The sequence below is a fragment of the Vulpes lagopus genome, chromosome 12, assembly GCF_018345385.1.
Source record: "Vulpes lagopus strain Blue_001 chromosome 12, ASM1834538v1, whole genome shotgun sequence".
Taxonomy (NCBI): Eukaryota; Metazoa; Chordata; class Mammalia; order Carnivora; family Canidae; genus Vulpes; species Vulpes lagopus.
In genome coordinates, this window is record NC_054835.1 from 64,468,975 (window position 1) to 64,490,523 (window position 21,549).

The 21,549-nt window shown below is 37.6% G+C and overlaps 1 protein-coding gene across 5 annotated transcripts in view; it reads right to left on the reverse strand.

Annotated features, from left to right (window-relative positions):
* Nucleotides 1-21,549, reverse strand: part of GABRA2 (gamma-aminobutyric acid type A receptor subunit alpha2) — a 121,511-nt gene that overhangs the window by 31,566 nt on the left and 68,396 nt on the right. For all 5 annotated transcript variants that reach the window (XM_041723901.1, XM_041723903.1, XM_041723900.1 and 2 more), the window contains 4 exons: nucleotides 20,900-21,120; nucleotides 18,471-18,553; nucleotides 13,458-13,601; nucleotides 12,269-12,421 (listed from right to left, as the gene is read on the reverse strand). In XM_041723901.1, coding sequence (XP_041579835.1) covers nucleotides 12,269-12,421; nucleotides 13,458-13,601; nucleotides 18,471-18,553; nucleotides 20,900-21,120 — 601 coding nt within the window. The remainder of the gene's footprint in view (nucleotides 1-12,268; nucleotides 12,422-13,457; nucleotides 13,602-18,470; nucleotides 18,554-20,899; nucleotides 21,121-21,549) is intronic.

The following is a 21,549-nucleotide window of genomic DNA, read 5'->3' on the forward strand; positions in this document are numbered from 1 at the left end:
CGAACTCAAGACTCTGGCAACAGTGAATTCTCATTAGCTGTGGGTTCGCTGATTGAAAAAACTAATTTTAAAGACTGAACAGTAACAGCAGTGGACCTTATATATAGTTCTACAGGAAGGAATATACAAGTTAAGAGTCTAGTCAGCTTTAAAATAAAACAGAGTTTTAATCAGAACATTGTGATATAAATGTGATGTAAAGACAGTGCAAGTCTTTGGCACATAAGCCGTATATTCTTCTATTACTCCAGATTGGGTAATAAAAAGTGCCACTGTGAAGCGCCTACGAGACGTATTACTGTCATCCTCATCTGCAGTTGAGGAGACAGGCCGCGTGAGTTGAGCACCTTGCTGAAGATCATGCTGCTATCAAGTAGGACGTGGGATGCCAACCCAGCAGTCTGTCTCAAAAGTCCACACTACTAAGTCACACGCCTAATCTATAGTCAGTTGTATGTCCATAGAGTGTATTTTTCAATATCATGAATCTAATCCTTCCATCCCTGAAGCCCTTAGGCTCTTAATTTTTTTTATTTTTAATTAATTAATTAATTAATTAATTAATTATAAGATTTCACCTACCTACTCATGAGACACAGAGAGAGAGGCAGAGACACAGGCAGAGGGAGAAGCAGGCCCGATGTGGGACTTGATCCCAGAACCCTGGGGTCACGACCTGAGCTGAAGGCAGACGCTCAACCACTGAGCCACCTAGGCATTCCCAGATCTTAATAAATTTTAAATTTATATCATGCGTTAAAGTATTTAGGTTACTTGAGACGAGGCTCTACCCAGGCAAATGTGCACTGAAATCAGGCGAGGGTTTGGATTCCACTCCTGCCACAGCAGCTAGGTGACTCTGCTCATCTTCAGCAACCGCCCCCCCCATCTGCAAAATGGAGATGATATATTTTTTTTACAGATGTTGGGAGGATGGTCCAAACATATGCCCAGCACACAGAATTGCTCAACAAATATTAAATTCTTCCTTTCCCCTCTCTATCTCTCAGCCTCAGTGACTTTATCTCTAAAATGGGAATTATAATATAAATTTTATATGCTGGAACATTAAATGATATAAACAAATGTCCCATTTAGAACCTGTCAAACAAAGAGCACTACAGCTTCCCTGTTACTGCTGAGTTCAATAGGCCCCAGAGTGTGGAGCAAGAGGCTAAGATCCAAACCAAGGATGCAAGAGTCCCATCTAGTGGTGGTTTACGTAAAATCAAAAGACACTGGGATTATGCTACTTAAAGGGATGCCTAGTATTTTACTTCAGTTCATTCATTTCCTACCTTGAGAAATAGATTGACACGGTTTATAAAAGAAGAGAAAGGAAAGCTTTGAACTAGATTCCCATCCATCCTTCTATTGTTCCAAGAAAGCCCCAAGTGTTTTCTGGGTGGGTTCACATCTATTTCTGGTTTTGTTAAACCCATCATCTTCATGACTGAACTACCCAGTTCCTAGATTTCTAAAAGGACAGGACTGATCTCCTTGATTAGGCACAATTTGATCGCCTTTTGCTATCAAATGGATTCAGGGGCATCATTATGGCTTAAGACCAATCTCTTACAAGAACTACCCATCAGTCATCATCTATTACATTTGAGAGGTGATTTCTAAGAAGCCTAGTATGGTTCACATCTAAGCTCAAATAGTGTCAGGAATGAGATGGAAGTTCTGGATTAAAGTAAGGCTGGATCTAAAAATTGTTGAATGCAGCCTGCCAGGAATATCATTCTGGGATCCCCATAACTCTACTCCATTACCCATGAAACTCCAGTCTGGTGTCACTGCTACATATCACAGTAAGGATTATGGACCGTGTGTCTGTATTCTCCTCAAATTCTATGTTGAAATCTGATCTCCAGTGTAACAGAGGTAGAGCCTTTAGGAGGCGATTTGGTCATAAAGGTGGAGCCCTCATGAATGGGATTAGTGCCCTTTTAAGAAGAGGCCAGAGACCTAGCTCTCTTTCAGCCATGGGAGGACACAATGAGAGGCTGACAATCCACAAGTGAGAACCCCGCCGTGATGGCATCCTGGTCTCAGACTTCCAGCCTCCAAAACTGTGTGAAATAAATTCCTATTGTCTACAGGCCACCCGGTCTATGTACTTCGTTGAAGCAGCTTGAACTAAGACAGTAATATTCCGATTTTATGAATTTAAAAGAAAATAATATATTCAGTAGGATGACAATAAGACAATAAAAGAACAGGAGACTACATAAAACACTAGCCTGTGTAAACCCTCCATTGTTATCAAGTCCTTTTACTATTTCAGTCTTGTAATTGCATTGCCATAAAAATGCAGGGTGACTGTTCAAATGTTAATAGTTTTGGTGATTTCTTATAGCCTCCTGAGGTGATTTAACTGGGGAGATACTACGTTACTTTTGATGAATAATGCAGTATTAAAAATTTTTTTATCACAAAAAAGTCATCCAAATGGAAATCATTTCCTTCAAAGCCTAGGATACATGAAAATAGATAATAACTTGAATTTTCTTGAGAGTTTAAAAACGGAGGATAAATATGCACTCAAAATTTTGCTATAGTGAAACTAAATATTTAATGACCTCAACCTGTATGAACAGTAAAATGATCAGAGTAGAAAAGCCATTGTTTTTCCATTCTGTTATTTCAAACCTTAAGGGAAGAAAAATATATATTCATAAAAAATTAAAACAACAACAAAAAAACAAAACCCACTTTTGAAACACCTGGATTCTCCCTCATATACACTCTAAGGTTATCAAACTTTCACAGATGAGTTCCAAGACAATGTAAATTATAGAGAAATGCTTTTTTAAAGACCGCAGTCGAAAGCAATAATCAAATTTCTTCACCTAAGATTAAACAGGAGTTTCTAATGACCAAGGTGATGCTATTTTGAGAAGCTACACTTTTAAAGACCTGGATTAACCAGGTTAATTTTGCTTAAAAATGCAGAATATGGGGCAACCCGGGTGGCTCAGCATTTTAGCGCCACCTTCAGCCCAGGGCATGATCCTGGAGATCTGGGATCGAGTCCCACGTCAGGCTCCCTGCATGGAGCCTGCTTCTCCCTCTGCCTGTGCCTGTGCTTCTCTGTGTGTGTGTGTGTGTGTGTGTGTGTGTGTGTGTCTCATGAATAAATAAATAAAATCTTTAAAAAAATACAGAACATGTCACCTGGAAGAAATGAACTTGGAAAGTCATTCAGTGTATTAACTGCTGTACCATAATCGGATGGGATCAACTTCAGGGCAAGGAATAGGGCCAAGGACCCAGAACACCTCAATAAGCAGCTGCTGATCCTAATAGTAAGTAGCAAATTCACATGTGAAGACTCACCTCAAATTCTGACCTATGTTTTTAGTAAGCCTGACTCTCAAACAGAAATTACCCATGTAAGAAGCAATCGCCCAGCATTATTTCTGATTTCGGGCTCTAAAAGAAAAAGGGAAAAGAATGAAAAAGTAATTTGACAACCTAACGAGGCAGTAGAAAATGGGAAAGCATTGGAATCAGAGAGCTGGAAGGTCAAACTCTTTCTTTGTTTCTGACCTACTGATAACGAAAGGGTTGCTTATATACCTCCAGGTTCATACCTTCAATGTTCTTGTCTGGAAAAGGGGGACAATTAATTTCTTAACTCGAGTTTTGTTGCGTTTTGTTTTCAAAATTAAATAATGAGTCAATGTGAAGTGTCTACGAGAGTATACGACCAACAGATGGGGCTCAATAATGTGATTATATAGAACTTTTTTTTCCCTCATTATTATGAGATTTCAGGGTAGAAATAGGATTGGATAGGCTGCTCTAATGACTTGAAGAGTTATAACTGCATTGAAGTGATATCTGCACATCCTGGACCAAGTCTAAAAATTAAAAACAAAAACAAAAACAAAAACAAAAACAGACAAAACACTAGCACACACTTTCAGTTCTTTCCCGGTGCCCTTGCTCATAGCTCATTCTCCTCAATCCTCATCAATCAAGCTTAACCGGGCCACCTCTATTCCAAAAACAACTTCTAAAGCTGCCTCTAGAGCAGAACTAGCAAGGCTCTCTAATTTTCCTGGCCATGGTCTATTAGTGTATTTTGACTCATCACTGACCTAATCAGCAGTGGCCGATGGAGGGCGGCCCCCGGGTCAGCAGGTGCTGCAAACACACACACACACACACACACACACACACACACACACACACACATGCCCCTTGGATTCAGAGAACAACCTACAATATCCCAGGTTCTCAGGAAATACTCAGACTTGCTGTTTGTTGAGTATATGAAGTATACAGGAAAGGTATGTTTTCTATGTTTTCTTTGTTTCTATGTTTTATTTAAGACTTGAGAACCCCTGGGCACGTGCTGTTTCACGGATCCTCTGCGCCCCTTGATGAGGTAGCCAGCACATGTTCAGAAAGGCTACACACTTGCTCAGTCTAGAAGTGCAGACAGGGCCTGAGAGATACCCTCTTTGTTCCTGGTGCCACATATATATTTATTTTTTTTCAAACATGCAGTAAGCACTCAATAGTGTTAGCTGCTTTATTACTAAAGAAAAAGAGTCTGTGTTCAGATCTAATCTACTTCAGGTCACGATTCTCTTTATTAAATGACAACCATCTCATTATCAGGGAATTTTCTGCCTGACGGGTGACTGTTCCCTCAACATTTCAGTGGAATGTCCTTATGTACCAATTTTACAACCACCTTCAGTATGCGTCTGTGCGTCACATGCCAGGTGCACAGAGCCCATTCTGGGCAGGGCTTTCTGGAACCACAAAAAGAAGCATGTCTTCCACTCATCAATTCCACTGCCAACAAGATGTTTCTGATACTAAAGGACTTGCTGGACATGCTGGTGAAAGGAAAGGAATGCTGAATGTTGAGAGAATCGGACAGTGATGAAGGACACAGGATAAAAGGGAAGGTCAGAATGCAAGAAGGGAGGAAGAAAACGAGAGACCGTATTGATAAGGGCGTGACGTAAGCAGATATAGCGATGACTCAATATGACAATCTTAATAATTAGATATTTAACATCCGGTTTCATAATGTGTACTGTATGTTTAATAAAGAATTTCAACCTTGCCCCTGAGAGAGGTCTGGACTTGGCCCCCAGCTTCTGGGAGGGAATCTCTAGGCTTTGATAGACCTTAGAGGGGGGGCTTAGTGGGCCTGGGGCTTTGGGCCAGCCAACCAGTAACAACTGGCTCTAGGTGCTTTTGTGTGTTTTCACCAGGCCGCACAAGCTTATCCTCCTAGGCAGCTGGAACCGGACTTCAGCCACAGGACTAGTCAATCATGCCCATGTGACAAAGCCCCAGCAAGGACTCCAGACACCATGGTGCAAGTGAGCCTTCCTGGTGAAACACGCTCTGTACCCGCTGTCCCACATCAATGCCAGGAAAGCGACGCTGTCCACGGCTCTGTGTGAAAAGGATGACAGGAGAGCTGCATCTGGACACCGCCCAGGCCCCATGCTTCTTCCCCTGGGTGACTTGAGTCTGGATCTTTTCCATGTAATAAGCCACAACTGTGAGAGTAACAGCTTTCAGTACATTCTGTACATTCTAGTGAATTCTCAAAACCAAGGGTAGTTTGGGGAACCCTATCATCTTGCAATTAGTATCAGAATGGCTGCAGCCCCCCGCACTGAGCTCCTTCTAAACACAGTTGGCTAGCCAACTGCAATGGGTAATTTCCATTTACTTTTTCTTTCCACGGGTCATTCAGACTTCTTTGGGAAATCCTCCTCTGACTTCCAAATTTAAAGAATCGGGGAACCATCTTTTAGTTCGTTTGGTTGTGCTTTTGCCAATCTACCTCTGTCGAACTCAGAAATGTATGTGCTCATCTGCCCACCTATTTATCGATCATCTACCTAAAATCATTTTGCACTTGCTTTTTGTTTCAACTTATTTTCTATCGCTTTAAAAAGAGGCAAAAATAACAGCACTCCTGAAATTTAAATTCTAGAGGGGGAGACAAATTCTGTAAAAAAAATATATATATATTTTCTATAACATATTAAAAGATGATACATGTGATGGAGAAAAAATCAGAGTAGGCTGGGGCAACAGAAACAGCATTGGGAAGCAGTTGGTAATTTTAAGTTAGACGGTTAGGTAGTCTTCTCTGAGAAAATGAGAGTTTAGAAAAGCCCTAAGGAAATGGAAGGAATGAGAAACACAGGTATCTGGGGTGGGGGTTGGGGGGTGGAGTTAGGGGGATGACGGGGGAAGAGGTCCAAGCAGAGAGAAGACACAAAACCCCTAAGTGAATGATTGTCCTGCTCATAAGGGAGAGGCCAGTGTGCATATTAGGGGAAGGGGAAGAGACAGGAAGGTAGCAGAAGTAGAGCTTGGAGGTGGAGGGAGTTCATGCTGCATTAGGACTTCCTGACCTCTGAAGGGCCTTTCATTTTCACTCTGAGTACACTGGGGAGCCAGTGGGTTCAGAGAACAGGGTTGACATGATCTGACTTACATTTTGAAGAGTATCCCTCTGGCCACCATGTTGGGAACCAAGTCCCACAAGAGTGGAAGCAAGAAACAGTAAAAAGCCTACTGCAGTGTTACAGACTGAATGTTTACAACCCTCCCAAATTCATGTTGAAGCCTTAATGCTTAGTGTGGCTGTATTTGGAGATGGAGTCTCTAAGGGAAGTAATTAAAATTAATTGAGGTTTTAAGGATGGGGTCCTGATTCATAGGGCCGAATAGGGTCAGTGTCCTTATAATAAGACACACCAGAGAGCTCTCTCCCTCCCTTTCTCTCCCTTCCCTCAACCCCATGTACACACACCAGAGAAGTCCAAGGGAGGACATGAGGAGGTAGCCAAAATACAAAATAACACAAAAATACTAGTACACTTTTCTTATAGGAAAGCTTATTCATATATTCATACATAAACATAGTCCTATATTCATAACTTCTCCGTAAATTCGAAAAATGATCTGGATTCAAATGTGGACATAATAATTGGCAAATTCATTATGATTATCTCTCATTTATATAAAGTGCCAATGGACATTAATCAACTAAAAGGACCAGGGCCGCAATTTCACAAAATAGGGGAATGTATCTGTTTATAGAAAGACAAAACGAGGCTGGGATACTGGAAATGCAGAGTCTACTCACAGGGGCCTGGACAGCACAAAACCCAGGTGTAAGGGTAAAAGTCTCCCAGGTGCTTCCTTACACCATCGACAACAGAGGTTCAGTTACCTCGTCACGAAGGGGGTTTTGTTCCGTTTTCATTCAGGGACTTACCCCAGACATCTAGAACAGTGCTAATAAATGGATGCTCGACAAGTATTTTATTGATGTGCAATGAATGCACTGGGTATGAACACTCAGAGGAAGTCGAAGGAGGCTTTTATCATTCCGAGATACACAGGCAGTCCCTTTGAAAAAAATCAAGCTGGCTTCTACAGCCACAAAAACTGAATAGATAAAACCCAATATAATGGAACCAAGTCTCTAATACCAAGGGATGTGCATTGTGATTTCATCTCCTCTGCCTACCTACTGTCTTGTTGTCTCTGCTTTCTTATTCTGTTCACAGCATGAAGTCAGATCTCAAAGGTTGAACAATTTGACATCTTTCTCTTAACTGTAGTAGTTTTTCACGTGGGTGGGTTATCCGTCAAAGAAAGCAGTACAGGCCTGAGGAGGGCAGATGATTGAACGATCTCTCCCTAGCTTGTAAACCACGAATTCAGAGAGAGAAATTTAAAGACGGTAGAGACCTGGCCTCGGTAACTGTTATGTATCAATCAGATGATGGTTCAAAGATGGGGAGATCCTCTGGAGTAGGATGGCTGGGCAGCTTTCAAGCCCCATTCCAGGCAAGACGTAAGATTTTCATTTATCTTTTATTTTTTACATTCACATGGAATTGCATTTATTACAAACTTTACAGAGAATAACTTGTGGAGATAATACTCAAAATGCTCTTATCACCTACCAGTTTCAAGTGATGTGAAAATCTGACTTTTGGGTCCTCACCCCTGTAAATTCATATAAAATTTATGCCTTCAAATAGAGCCTGGAATTTTAACTTTACACGTTACTTTTATAACCAATCTTTAAAAACTCGTGTACATTTGTCATAGTCCAATGTAGCAGCCCTGACACTAACACATTCTATTCATTCAAAGTCAAATATTGATTCACCTCTTCATCTCTGTTCAAGTAGACTACTATTGGCCTCTTTAAACATATGCATCTATGTGATTTATGCTATGAAATCTCAGTCTTTATTTGCCTCAGTATTTTCTTCACAACCTTTATTAAACAAATACTTCATTATTTTATCATATCTGACTTGTTACATATTTAAATAAAAATTTAGATCTTTCTGGAAGATCCATTCAACATCAAATATGTAATTTTTTCCTAAAATTTCTTTTCTGTATTATTTGTGCTCTGAAAATCATGCAACCTGCTCGTTTAAAACATCTGAATTGAAATTTTCTCTTATTTTTGGCCTCATCAATTTTTGATGCTGTTGTTGTTTTTGGTTCAAAAATTTGCAATTTTGGAAATAGGTACCTGAAAAGATACCTATGAATCTAATCTTGGGAAGTCCAAATGCTCATTCCTTGCCTTCTTTTTTTAACTCATGAGTTTCTGAAACTATTTTACTGAGTTGAAATCCATAAGTACACAATCAACCATTTTAAAGTGCACAATTCAGTGGCATTCATGCATCCACAAGGCTCTGCCAACGCCACCTCTCTCTAGTTTCAAAGTTTCATCACCCTAGAAGAATATCCTGTTATTAAGTAGTAACTCCCCATTTTTCCTGCCTCCATCTACTGGCAATCACGGTACGGTTGTCCATCTCTATGGATTTGCCCGTACTGGATAATTCTTATGAAAGGAATCATACACTGTGACCTTTTGTGTCCACTTTTTTTCACTCAATATCATGTTTTTGAAGTTCACCCACATTGTAGCATCCTAATAGTACTTAATCACTTTTATGGGTGAATAATATCCTATTGTGAGTATAAAGCACATTTTGATTATTTTGATTATCCATTCATCCATGAGAGGAAATCTGGGTTGTTTCTACTTTTTGCTATTAGAAATAATGCTGAGATAAACATCTGTGTGCAAGTTTCCATGTGAACATATGTTTTCACTAATCTTGTGTATATACCTCAAGGTGGAACTGGTGGGTCATATGGGAATTATATGTGTAACTTTTCAAGGAAGTGCCAAAGAGTTGTCCACAGAGGCTGCATCATTTTACATTCCCTGCCAGCAATATAAAAGCATTTCTATTTCTTCACATCCTCACCAATGCTTATTTCTTGTCTTTTGTTTTGTTTTATTATTACCATGGCCATCCCAGTGCATGTGGAATGTATTTTATTGTTGTTTTTATTTATAGTTATTTAATGTACAAGAATATTTCATATCACATTATGTGCTTGTTTGCCAGCTGTATACTATCTTTGGGGGAAAAATGTCTATTAAAGTTCTTTGCCCATTTTTTAAATCTAGCTTTTGGTTTTTTTATCTTTGAAGTTTAAGAATTCTTTATTCAGTCAGGATATTAAATTCTTATCAGAGATACGATTTGCAAATATTTTCTCCCATATGTAAGTTGTCTTTTCACAGTTTTGATAATGTTCCTTGAGGCATAAAAGTTTTCAATTTTAATGAAATCCAATTTATTTATTTTTTTCTTTGTTACTCATACTTTTGGTGTCAAATCTAAGACTCCATTGCTAGATCTAAGATAGTAAAGATTTGCCATATGTTTTCTTCTAATAGCTTTATGGTTTCAGATTTTATATTATTAAAGTTTTGTATCCATTTGCTTTCACTGCTGTATCTGGAGTGAGGTAAAAGTCCAACTTCATTCCTTTGCATATGGTGGTCATCTAGCTGCTGGTAAGGGCTGAAAAATCCCATAGAATGGTCTTAACAATAACCATTGTTGAAAATCAATTCACCATGAACATCTGAGTTTGTTTCTACCTTGCTTTTATTCTACTGACCTATACATCTACCCTTATGACACTACCACACTGTTTTGATTCATGCAGCTTTGTGCTGAGTTTTGAAATTGGGAAGTCTGAAGTCACCAACTTTGTTTTTCTTTATCAATATTCTTTTGGCTATTTGAAGCCTCTTGCAATTCCCAATGAATCTGAGGACTGGATTTTTCTATTTCTGCAAAAAAAGGCCACTGGACTTTCGATAGGTATTGAACTGAATCTACAGATCGCTTCAGGGATTATTCCCATTTTAATAGTATTGTTTTCTAATCCATGAACATGGGATATCTTTCCTATTTAATTTGTTTTTTAATTAGGTATTTAATCAGGTATTCTTTGATTTCTCTCAGCAAAGTTTGACACTTTTCCATGGATGGACAAGTCTTTTACCTACTTGGTTAGATTTATTCCTAGGCACTTTATTCTTTTGGATGCCACTGTAAATAGAATTATTTTCTTAATTTCCTTTTGAATTATTCATTGCTAGTGTTGAAAATCAAACTGATATTTGTGCAATGATAAAAAGAGTAGCTAATGTTATGTAGTACATATTAAATGTCAGGCATTGTTCTAAAAGTTTTACATATTTATACCTTCAGAATACCAAAATGGGTTGCTATAGCCTATAAGATAAAGGTACACTGCATTAGCATGGCTTACAAGGCTCTTCTCATCTAGGCTTCAAACTATAATTCTGTCTAATGTATCTGCAATGACAGTGAAACAGCTCACTGTCACTGAGCACACTCTGTGCTTTCATCCCTTGATGTTACTGCACAATCGGAACCTTTTAAGCTAGGATTTTTGCTTCGTCTCATCTGTCTGAGAAACTCCCACTCATCCTTCAAGCCTCAGCCCAATAACTAGAACTGAGGGCACTCATTTAAAATAAAGCATATTGGGGGGGAGTTAGATGGGGGGGGTGAAATACGTGAAGGGAATTAAGAGTACACTTATCATGACCATGACGAGCACTGAGTAATGATGTATACAGAATTGTTAAATCACTATATTATACACATGAAATTAATATAATGCTGTTATGTTAATCATACTGGAATTAAGGTAAAAAACTTAACTAAAAAGAAAGAGACTGGGCACCTGGGGGGCTCAGTGGTTGAGCATCTGCCTTTGGCTCAGGGTGTGACCTTGGGGTCCTGGGATTGAGTCCTGCATCGGGCTCCCGGCATGGAGCCTGCTTTTCCCTCTGCCTGTGTCCCTGGCCTCTGTGTGTCTCTGATGAATAAATAAATAAAATCTTTTAAAAAAATAAAAAAATAAGAGATTTAGCTCAAACGTTAAAGATTTAAGCTACTTAAAAAGTTCTCGTTACCTTGTAACAGCTTGTATGTGCCTCTTTTACAATGCACTAATCTGTGTTGCTATTATCTTTCTGCCTTTTCTGTTGCCCTCCACTATACTGAATCGCTTGAAAGTAAGGACTGTATTTTATATATATCTGAGCCCTAGAGCCTGGTGCAATATCCAACTGAGTGGATTCTCAATAAAACTTTCCTTAAAGAATGAGGTGGCCACACACAAAATGCAGTCTACTTTGCACAAAATGTTTCAGCCTAGTTCATTCATCCAAAAAGCAGTCATTCTCCTGCATGGTTTGTTTTATTTTTTTGAATATTTTATTTATCTATTCGAGAGAGAGAGAGAGAAATTGAGAGAGTGAGTGAGAGAGAGCATGAATGAGGGAAGGCGCAGAGGGAGAAGCAGACCCCTGCCCCCTGCATGGTTTAAAACAAGAGAATTAGCTTTTTTATCAAACACACTAGCGGTGGTCAGTGAGGGATCTTTTCCCCCTCTTCCCGTTCTCTCTAACTGGAAATACAAAGATCATCTTTGTCCCTCTAAAAGCAAAACAAAGCAAAAATAAACATAGAAGGCCTAGATATATAGCACTGTTATGCTCCAAATCAAAGCCTCTAAGACTATTCTCCTTATCCTGACATGAAGGCAAGTAACGAAAAGCAAAATGAAAAGAGGAGTGAAACAGAAAGAAGACCAAATGCATTTTGAGAAGATCTGAGTGGTGTCTACATGTCTTATTAACAGTGTGACCCTGACTCCATATTTTGCCTCCCTGAGGCTCAGCTTCCTCATCTACAAGGTGGAGACAGTCTGCCCTGCTCCACACACCACACATCATTGGTGTGAGTTATCAAGAGAGAGAATGCTTTTGAAAGTATGCTACAAAACATAATGCGGGGCACAAGGACATGTGTAGCTATTCACTCACCGAACACAGTTCTTGCAGGCACAGATTCTCTGTTAAGCCAGAATGACACTTGGGAGAGAATGACAGTCATGATGCAAGGCAGATATGTCTGAATCACAAAATACCCAATTTTTCTTTTCAAGTGGAAATGAGCTGTCATTACGGTATATTCACCTAGAAGAAAAAATTTAAGAAGCTTAAGGAACTGTAATACTCAATAGTTTGAACATTTTGGAAATAGAACAGAGTTGAGAAAGAACAGTCCCTGATTTAAAAAAAAAGAATTTATCACATATACGACATGAAAAATATAAACCTTTAAGTGCCTCTTTAACACAGCAAGAATATTTAAAAGAGACTTTTAATATTACCGAGAAACTTGCACTACATGTCCAAGGTACGACATCTGTTTTTCTCTCCAGGTCATGCTCCCTGACCGAGGAGATACAGGATTCACAAAGGCTCTCTGGCCATCAATTATCTTACTTGCTCAGGTCTCACATCCCCACTGGAACCAACTTTAAGCCTCTGCTTTGATTGTTCTAACTCTCTGGCTTTTTAAAGCGTCAGTGTCTGGCTGCATCTCTAAGACGGATCCAGTCTTTGGGCCCAAATTTTCCACTGTTGACCCTGTCACCAATTCTGAATCTCTCAGTGTTGTATGTCTACTCTCATCCGCTGCGGTCATTTCCATCTAATCCTGAGAACTACCCTCCTTTCTGCTCTCTGGGGTTATATCTGCCGGAGGTAAAGTCATCAGTTCAACACGGCTGCTTTTTCTTAGATGAGTGTGGCCCTTAGAAAGGGCATCAGCTTTCCCACACAGGCCAGTAGTAATGATCCATAGATCAAGTGTTGAATAGTCACAAGTTATCCAGAATAGAAGGAAAAGATTTCAATAACTAGGAAACTTGTGATATTGGTTGAAGGTAAAATTGGCTTGTCTAAAAAGACATGCACTTTTTGAATTTTTATTTTAGACCAGCATTTCCCAAACTTTATGCACATCTCCTTGGAATATTGTTAAAATGTAGATCTGGATTTCATAAAGGGTCAGGTCTGATACTGTAAATATCTAAAAAGCTCCTACAATCTATGCTACTAGTTCTTGGGCTCCAAGGCCAAAACTTTTTAAGTAAACTAATATATTTCAGTGACTCTGACCCATCAATTTTCTTAGAAACTATTTTTTTAGAGTCATTTTACTAACCTGTACTGGATTTAATTGTTTCCTTCCCAATTGATTGGCCCAGCAGATCATACTGATTTAACCTAGAGCCATCAGGAGCAACTTGTACTGAATCAGATGCATTGTAAGTCCAAATATAAGTGACCTCTGAGGTTGTATATGCATCTGTAGGAAATTAGAAAAAAAAAATTAAGCACTTAGTAAGAACTACCAATAAAGTGCAACATCAAAGGTTATATATTACATAGAATCACTATTATAAAAATTGATTATACAGATCATATTTTGTAAAGTAAAAGAAAAAATCTTTGAAATTTACAATTTTCAATATTTACAGTGTGAAGCAGACCAAGAGAGAAAATCATGATCATAGAGTATCTTCATTGTAACCACTTTGAGAAATGAACAGCAAATTCCTCTTCAGAGCCTGCAAAAACCACTGCACCCTGCGATGGTTAAAATATCCTCCATAGTCCCAAAGTCATAGATGAAGACATTGGAGTAACCTTACCTTGATCCAGGTTATAAATGGCTAAAGCCCATTTAAATGGTTTACTTGGGAATAGCAATCACTCATGAAATATTTATAATTCAAAATGATACCACTCTCTGGACATAAAAGTAACATTATCATATGAGAATACTGACAAAATGCATTGTATTTATTTTAAGTACCATCTTTGTATTTGGTTCTGTAGGTTTTTCTTCAAAGCCTTCACCCAGTAACATGTAAAAATGGTGCTATAGTTTCATCAAGATATAAATAGTCCTTAAAACATGTTCATTTTAAAATTAATGCACACAGGCCTCGCTGGACTATACTTTCACAGCACCCCAGCTATGGATTGGCAGGAGACAACACTCAAACAGATATAACCTTCTGATTTGTTTGGTCAAAGATGAACAACTTAGCAGAATTTAGATGATTCTAGCACTGGAGGGCAGGAAGTATATCTTGTCTTAGCCATTCTCTGGCCCTGGCACCTCCTTCATGCCCCTGTGTCCCAGTGGGAGACAGCTGACCTCTCCATGCAGGAAGTCTCTCCACAGTTGAATTAGCAGTCAATTCTCACTATACTACTGACTTTTTGAAGAACTTCTATGAACTTTTGCTCATGGGAACGTTGTAAGTACTAGGTACTCTTGGTTCTTGAGCAAATTCAGCATCACAGCTACGTTCTCAATTGAAAGAGAGAAACGACTAGCTGTTTCCAGCAAGATCTCTGCCCTTAGATCTCTGGGACTCTGGAAAAGTTCATTTACCTGCCATCTACAAGTTTTCCAGGTTGATAACATTGTTCTGGGATGGCCCTGCTCCTTACCTTGAGCCAAGGCCTACGATCACAGACCAATTCACATTTAAGCATCAGTCACAATAAAGTGAATGTTTATGAGTTTGTGTCTTACTTGTTGTGTGGTCTTTTAATGACCTACTACAATGTTGTCAGGGTTCTGCATGTTGCTACTCAATGTTGTAACAGTGAAATACTGTTTTCATCATACACATATTCACCTATATCCATAATTAAATTATATTCTGTAGAACGATTTTTGAAATAGGACTCTAAAAACAAAATTATGTGTATGTGCATATCTTTATATGTGTGTACATATATTTTTTAATAACAGATATATTCCTATATTTGCATATGGATAAATTCTAGTTACTCCAAGGTCTAAATTTGTATTAATTCCAATTAGTTGATCATTGATGATTCTGCTGCTAGGATTAAATAAGCAACATTAGTAATGTGGATAACTAGCAATCCATTTGCAGATCATTAAGTGGCTTGTTTTTTTCTCCCTATAAATGCACATCAGTAGTTGTGAATATTAATAAATTATGAACCTTTTAAGTATAATGATTCCACTTCTGAATTTTGATGTTTATTTTTAAACATAAATAAGAGAAAATGGAATCCCACAAATGCAGTGACATTTCCAAGAAACTAGTGAGATACTGAGGAGCAGGGATTTGTTCATGTCTACACTCCTTGCACCTAGTAAGAGCCTGTCACCTAGAGAAAGTTCTCAGTTCATTCCTGCTAGATCAATCAATAAACCCATACTATTTTAATTATGTTATTTACTTTTAATTGTTATTTACTTTCATGGAAATCTGCATAATAGCCCAAGAATATGTTAAAGAAGATGACTGATACTCCCAGTGTCTCCTATGAAAAAGCAATTATAGCATTTCATTAGTTAGACAGGAATATGTTTTTTAGATTTTGAGTCTGGTGAGAGAAGATAGAGCAGAAAGTCATGTAATGCAGCTTAGAGGCACTCCCAGTCCACTAACACACATATAAGCCAGGAGACCACTGCAGTGTTTTTCAGTAAAGTATAAAAGCAGAGAAAGATAGTTTGTTGTACAAATCTCACTATAAATTCCATCCCTAAGTTAGATTTTCATTAAATAATTCCATTTAATTCTGTTACATAATCCATTTTCAAGTCCTAATCTGCATTGAACATCAAATGCATACTGACTGATTCTTAATATTTGCCAACCAGAAAAAAAAATCCCCAAATCATTTCTAATTATCAATTTTATCCCCGAAGACGATTTATATTTTTTTTGACTAATGCACAGAATATAGCCAGACTCCCATTTAGGAACTTTTAAGTCATGTTAAACAGCAAGAGGCTATATAAAGATGTGAGGCAACAGAAATAAAGCAAAATAAACATGAATTCAAAATTATAAACATACAAAAAGATGCTCCTTTAATTTAAGAACAAAGATAAATTTCCAGAAATTCTATCATTATAGGGAGCATTTAAGCAAGAGAGAAATAAATGACTAGAAGAAAAAGTCATGGCTACTTCTGTCAAAATCTGTTGTGCTAACATTATAATAAGGTTTGGATTAGCTTGTTAATTAATCTATTACACCATGCTTAATGCACAGCTTTTTTTTTTTTTTTTTTTTTTTTTTTTTGAGAGACAGAGAAAGAAAGAGAATGGGTGTGAACGGGGAGGTGGGGCAGAGGGGGAGAGAGGGATTCTCAGGCAGGCTCCATGCTCTGAGTGCAGAGCCTGAGGCAGGGCTCAATCTCAAGACCCTGAGAACATGACCTGAGCCAAATCAAGAATCATATGTTTAACCTTCTGTGCCACTCAGGTGCCCCCTAAAGTCCATTTTTTTAAACACTTAGTTATCAACCACCTACTCTTGGCAAGGATAAGTAAAAGAATATACAAATCAAATTGTCAATGTGTCAGAAAATAAACATGAAGAAAATGAAACAAAAAGCAATTACTAAGAGAATTCCTAACAATAAACTCTGTGTGTTGTCTATATTGCCTCTAGATACAGAAAGTCATGCATGGGGATCCCTGGGTGGCGCAGCGGTTTGGCGCCTGCCTTTGGCCAAGGGCGCGATCCTGGAGACCCGGGATCGAATCCCACGTCGGGCTCCCGGTGCATGGAGCCTGCTTCTCCCTCTGCCTATGTCTCTGCCTCTCTCTCTCTCTCTCTGTGTGACTATCATAAATAAATAAAATTAAAAAAAAGAAAGTCATGCATGCATTTCATTACTTTGTGGCTACACGACAAGGGATTTTAAATTTTTATTTAAACTATTTTCAGGCATATTTATTTAATATTCAGAATTGAGACATCACATCATTTATATTTGGTGCCTTAATGGCAATAACTTGTCCACTGAAAAATTCCTTTCCTTCTTATACCAATACTGCATTTCGAATAAATCCTTTCCTTTGGTTAGCAAGGCTTTTCAATTTTCTCTTTAATGCCATTTATGTAATGCAAATGAGTTTTTCTCTGCTGCATCTGCTGTAGTTTTTTTCCGCATCATGTTTACGTTGTATAACATGATTGACTATCTTAAATAATTTTGGAAAAAATGCCAGTATTGAAGTGATGGTTTCCATGACAATAAAAGAAGGCTTTGTAGTTAAACAAAGAAGAGATTCGCAAAGAAAATTGAGAGCTGACACCTTTTGTAAGAATGAACAGAACAAACAAGACTGAACTTCTCATTCCATGAAACTATGGTCATCAAAATAATTAGAGGAGTTTGCATTCATCTTAGCCATCATTCTCTTCTCTTTTCTTTCACTTGATAGTCTATGGGGTGAAGGCATCTATTCAATCATACATATTTTTAACCAGGTAAGGGAACTGCATTTTTGTTCAAGCGAACAAAAAGTCAAAAGGTGCCCTGCATGGATAAAGATGGGGATACCAGAAAGAGCAAGGTTTCTGAAAAGGTCAGGTGATGGGACATGCTAACACAAGAGAGAAGCTGCTTTAGAGCTGTGTCTGTGGATTTATCGTGAACTTGCCCTAAATGTGGGCCTAGGGAGATGATTTGACCTTCCCTCTTTTCAATTATTCCAGGAGAATGAATGTTTCTGCTTGACATACAAGATATAACCTCAGTGACCTAGAGAATGGCCAAATGCACAGAGCCTTTTCTAAAATATTTTATGTAAGCACAAGGTGCCTAAACATAGCAATCCAGTTACATCATCTCCTTCAAGTTTATTTTAGGAAATTTTTAAAAATCCTTTCCATTAGTTGGAAAATAGGAAGATAATAATAGCACAGATCCGGCTTCTGTGCCTGCCACTTGCAACAGGCTGATTACTACCTTAATAAACAATAGAATCTATCCTTTACAGTTCATTCTTAGTTACAAAAAAAATGTATTTTGCATTTTTAAGGAGCTATTGCTTGGAAAAGAAGGTAAATGACATGGTCTTGACCTTCATTAGGAGCTATTGGACTACCTTTATCCATGTATAGAAACACACGATGTTCTTTACTAGCAGTAAAGCAAGCGAGATTTTAAACTCTGTGATTAAAATACAATGATATTTGAGAGTACAACTGGGCTAGCCAATTAGTTCCTTGAGTAAAACCAGCAAGTCTTTTACTTCTATGCCTTTTGGGGCAAATATTAAGCATTCCACAGTATGAGAAGCAACTGTACAAGGAAGCAATGCTGCTGCCTACCCTTGATTTGACAGACCCAAAATATGTATCTTCATCCCCATACTTACAGCTGCCAAATTTCAGAGGACATGAATGAGCATCCATAGGAAAATCCTCCAAATGCATTGGACATTCAGCTTGAACCGTAAGCCTAAAAGCAAAAATTTCACTCTTTGTTTAAGTAAATTACAAGTCAAGACTCCTTGCTGTTCTCAACAGCATCCAGGATGAGGTACGATCTTCATTATAGCATTGTATTAGGCTAATGCACATTTAAATTGTTCTCTTTCAGGTTTAGGTGATCCTTCGGAAGACATTAGCATATGCAAAATATGAACTCAAGTAGCAATATTTATTTACACATATACTTAACCATTTGGAACTCTGTGGTTTGTTAAGTAGTAAAGAAGTTATATACGCATTTTTGAAGGGCTATTTTCACATTAACATTCACTATTAACATTTGAAATCCTAGAGAAAGAAAAGAAAAAATCTCTATTATGAAAAGAATGTTATTTTCCTCCCTTATGTCATCAGCAATCATACAGCAAAACTGATATAAGAATTCAATACTAGCTCACAGGACTCCCTCCAAAAATATGTAAACTATGAATGAGTATCACATGCTATATACAGGTACATGGATTTAAATATACAAGTAGATATAGATAATATATAGATGTGGCTCTTAGAGATATCTTGTTCAAACTAGACTATTGCCTAAAATATGGGCACGAGTTATGTATTGTCCAATAATTTTTTTCTGTATCTACATGATCACATTAAAGAGTAATCACAGCAAACTTGTTATAAAGACAGTCATCAATTACTCCATTTCACACACAAGTAAAATGGATAGAAAAGGTATTAAACTGAACTTCTAGAAGACTCTTATGATGAGCAAAACAAATGTGGCCAACAATTTAATTATAACTTATGTACTTCTAAGAGAGTATTTAAGTAGAACTCCATGCAATATTTTCCAAAACTCTGTGAGTTCTCTGCCAACATTTTGTTAAAAGCCAAAATTTCCAATCATTGTCATAACCCACAGGAATGTTCAGAGTGTAAAACCAACAGAGACACTGCATCTGTATTTTAAGATTCAGAGAGAGCTACCACTTCCATTTTAGGCAATGGTCATTTAGTAATGAGTCCTTAAGAGTTTTTTCTTTAAAGATCAGGATTGTATTTTTGCCCCTTGTTAAATGATTTACACAACTGAAACCCACCACCTAACATTTCATATGAAATAATAACACACCACATGTCCAGAATACATGTCTAATCTATATTTAATGCTGATAAAGTTACTCATGCTTTAAAGCCTTTATTGAACATTTAAATTTTAGATTACACATCATTCTACTAGATTTGTGATTGTTTTCTTTCTTATAGAAGTAACCTATTTTAAAAGATTAATTCATGAGAAGAGTTAAAATGGAATAGTTGCTATACTACATAAATATATATAAACAGTCACCAATTGTATATTTCTTTAATTTTTTAAGATTCTGTTTATTTATTTATTTTTGAGAGAGACAGAGCATGAGCAGGGGGAGGGACAGATGGAGAGGGAGACAAGCAGACTCACTGCCGAACTGGGAGCCTGATGTGGGGCTCCATCCCAGGACCCTGAGATCATGACCTGGCCCAAAGTCAGACCCATAACCAACTGAACTACCTAGTTACCCCTCTTTAGATAAATTTTTAATGGTTAAATCAAATGAAATTTATGCTACATGATACTATTTCACTTACAAAATGGCAATTTGTATTGTTCAATCTAATATATATGCTTATAGTACATAAGCCTTATTAAATAAAAACTACCTTTTAAAATAAAGTGAGGTTTTTTTTGCTTTAGATTGACTTTATTAGAAGGATCAAATATTAAGTAACAGCTTGCTTAAAAAACACTTGAAATTTTGATGGCATATCTGATTAAATATTAAAAATAAAAGTATATGATGTTTTAAAGGACATTTTAAATCATGATGTTCAAGCTGTACTTAATTAAAATGTAATGTAAAAAAGAAAATAGGCAATAATCATCAGTTCTTAATAGTTAAGGCAATGCTTAGTTTTTAACACTTAAGATGAGAATCAATCTCATAAACACTAACTTACTTAGTTTTTTTAGAAAGAAAACCCATGTGAATGTGTGCGAGGTGGGGAGTGTGGAGGGGGCTAGAGAGAGAATCTTAGGCAGGCTCCATGCCCAGCACAAAGCCCAACATGGGTCTGGATGTCACAGCCCTGAGATCATGACCTAAGCAGAAATCAAGAGTCAGATGCCTGACCGACTGAGTCACTCTCACACTCCTATTTTATCTTATTTTAATATCCAGGGATTTACAAAGCACACCGTGGTTACCTCAATGATCTGCTATAAAAATGTTCATTTTGTTCTAATACTTGACAACTAGGTTGGCTGGTTGTTTAATACATGGGTTTCTCAATATTTAAATGCAACATCTCAAGCCTAAAAACATACCTCATTGTGTACAGCAGAGTCCCATCATCCTGGATTCGAAGAAGCTTGTTTGGCATTGTCATATTATGAGCTACTGATTTTTTCCCATTGTGAAAGAAGGTATCAGGGGTCCAGATTTTGCTAGCCATTAAATTGTTAAGTCGAAGAATGTTCATAGGACCTTTAAATTTTAACCGTTCATCTTTCCATTTTTGCCGAAAAAAAACATCAATTGTATATTCCTGAAACATAAAATAGAATTCTTTGGAAAACAATAAATGTTTGCAGATACAAGGTCACTATAGAATTCCAACAAAAGAATAATATAGTTTAACAAAAGAGACTACTATGCTGAGAGAAGCAAATTCTGAAAGATGATTTCTTTACCAATAAACATTGCCACTTACAATGAGATAAGCACGTGTGTTTACACAATTGGCTACATATTAAGAAAAGAAAAAATAAATATATTTTATTCTGGCCTCTTTTAATTAAACAAGGTCTTAAGCTGCTTTACTGCATCCTATAACTTACAAGTGTGGGAGAGGAGCATGCTTGGAGCAGGGTCTCGGATGGTGTTCTAAGTAGTTTATCTCAAAAAAGCGTAAGCAGGCAGCCTTCTCAGTAACCCATTCCCCCACCCCCCAGCAATAAAAAAGAAGGAAAAAAAG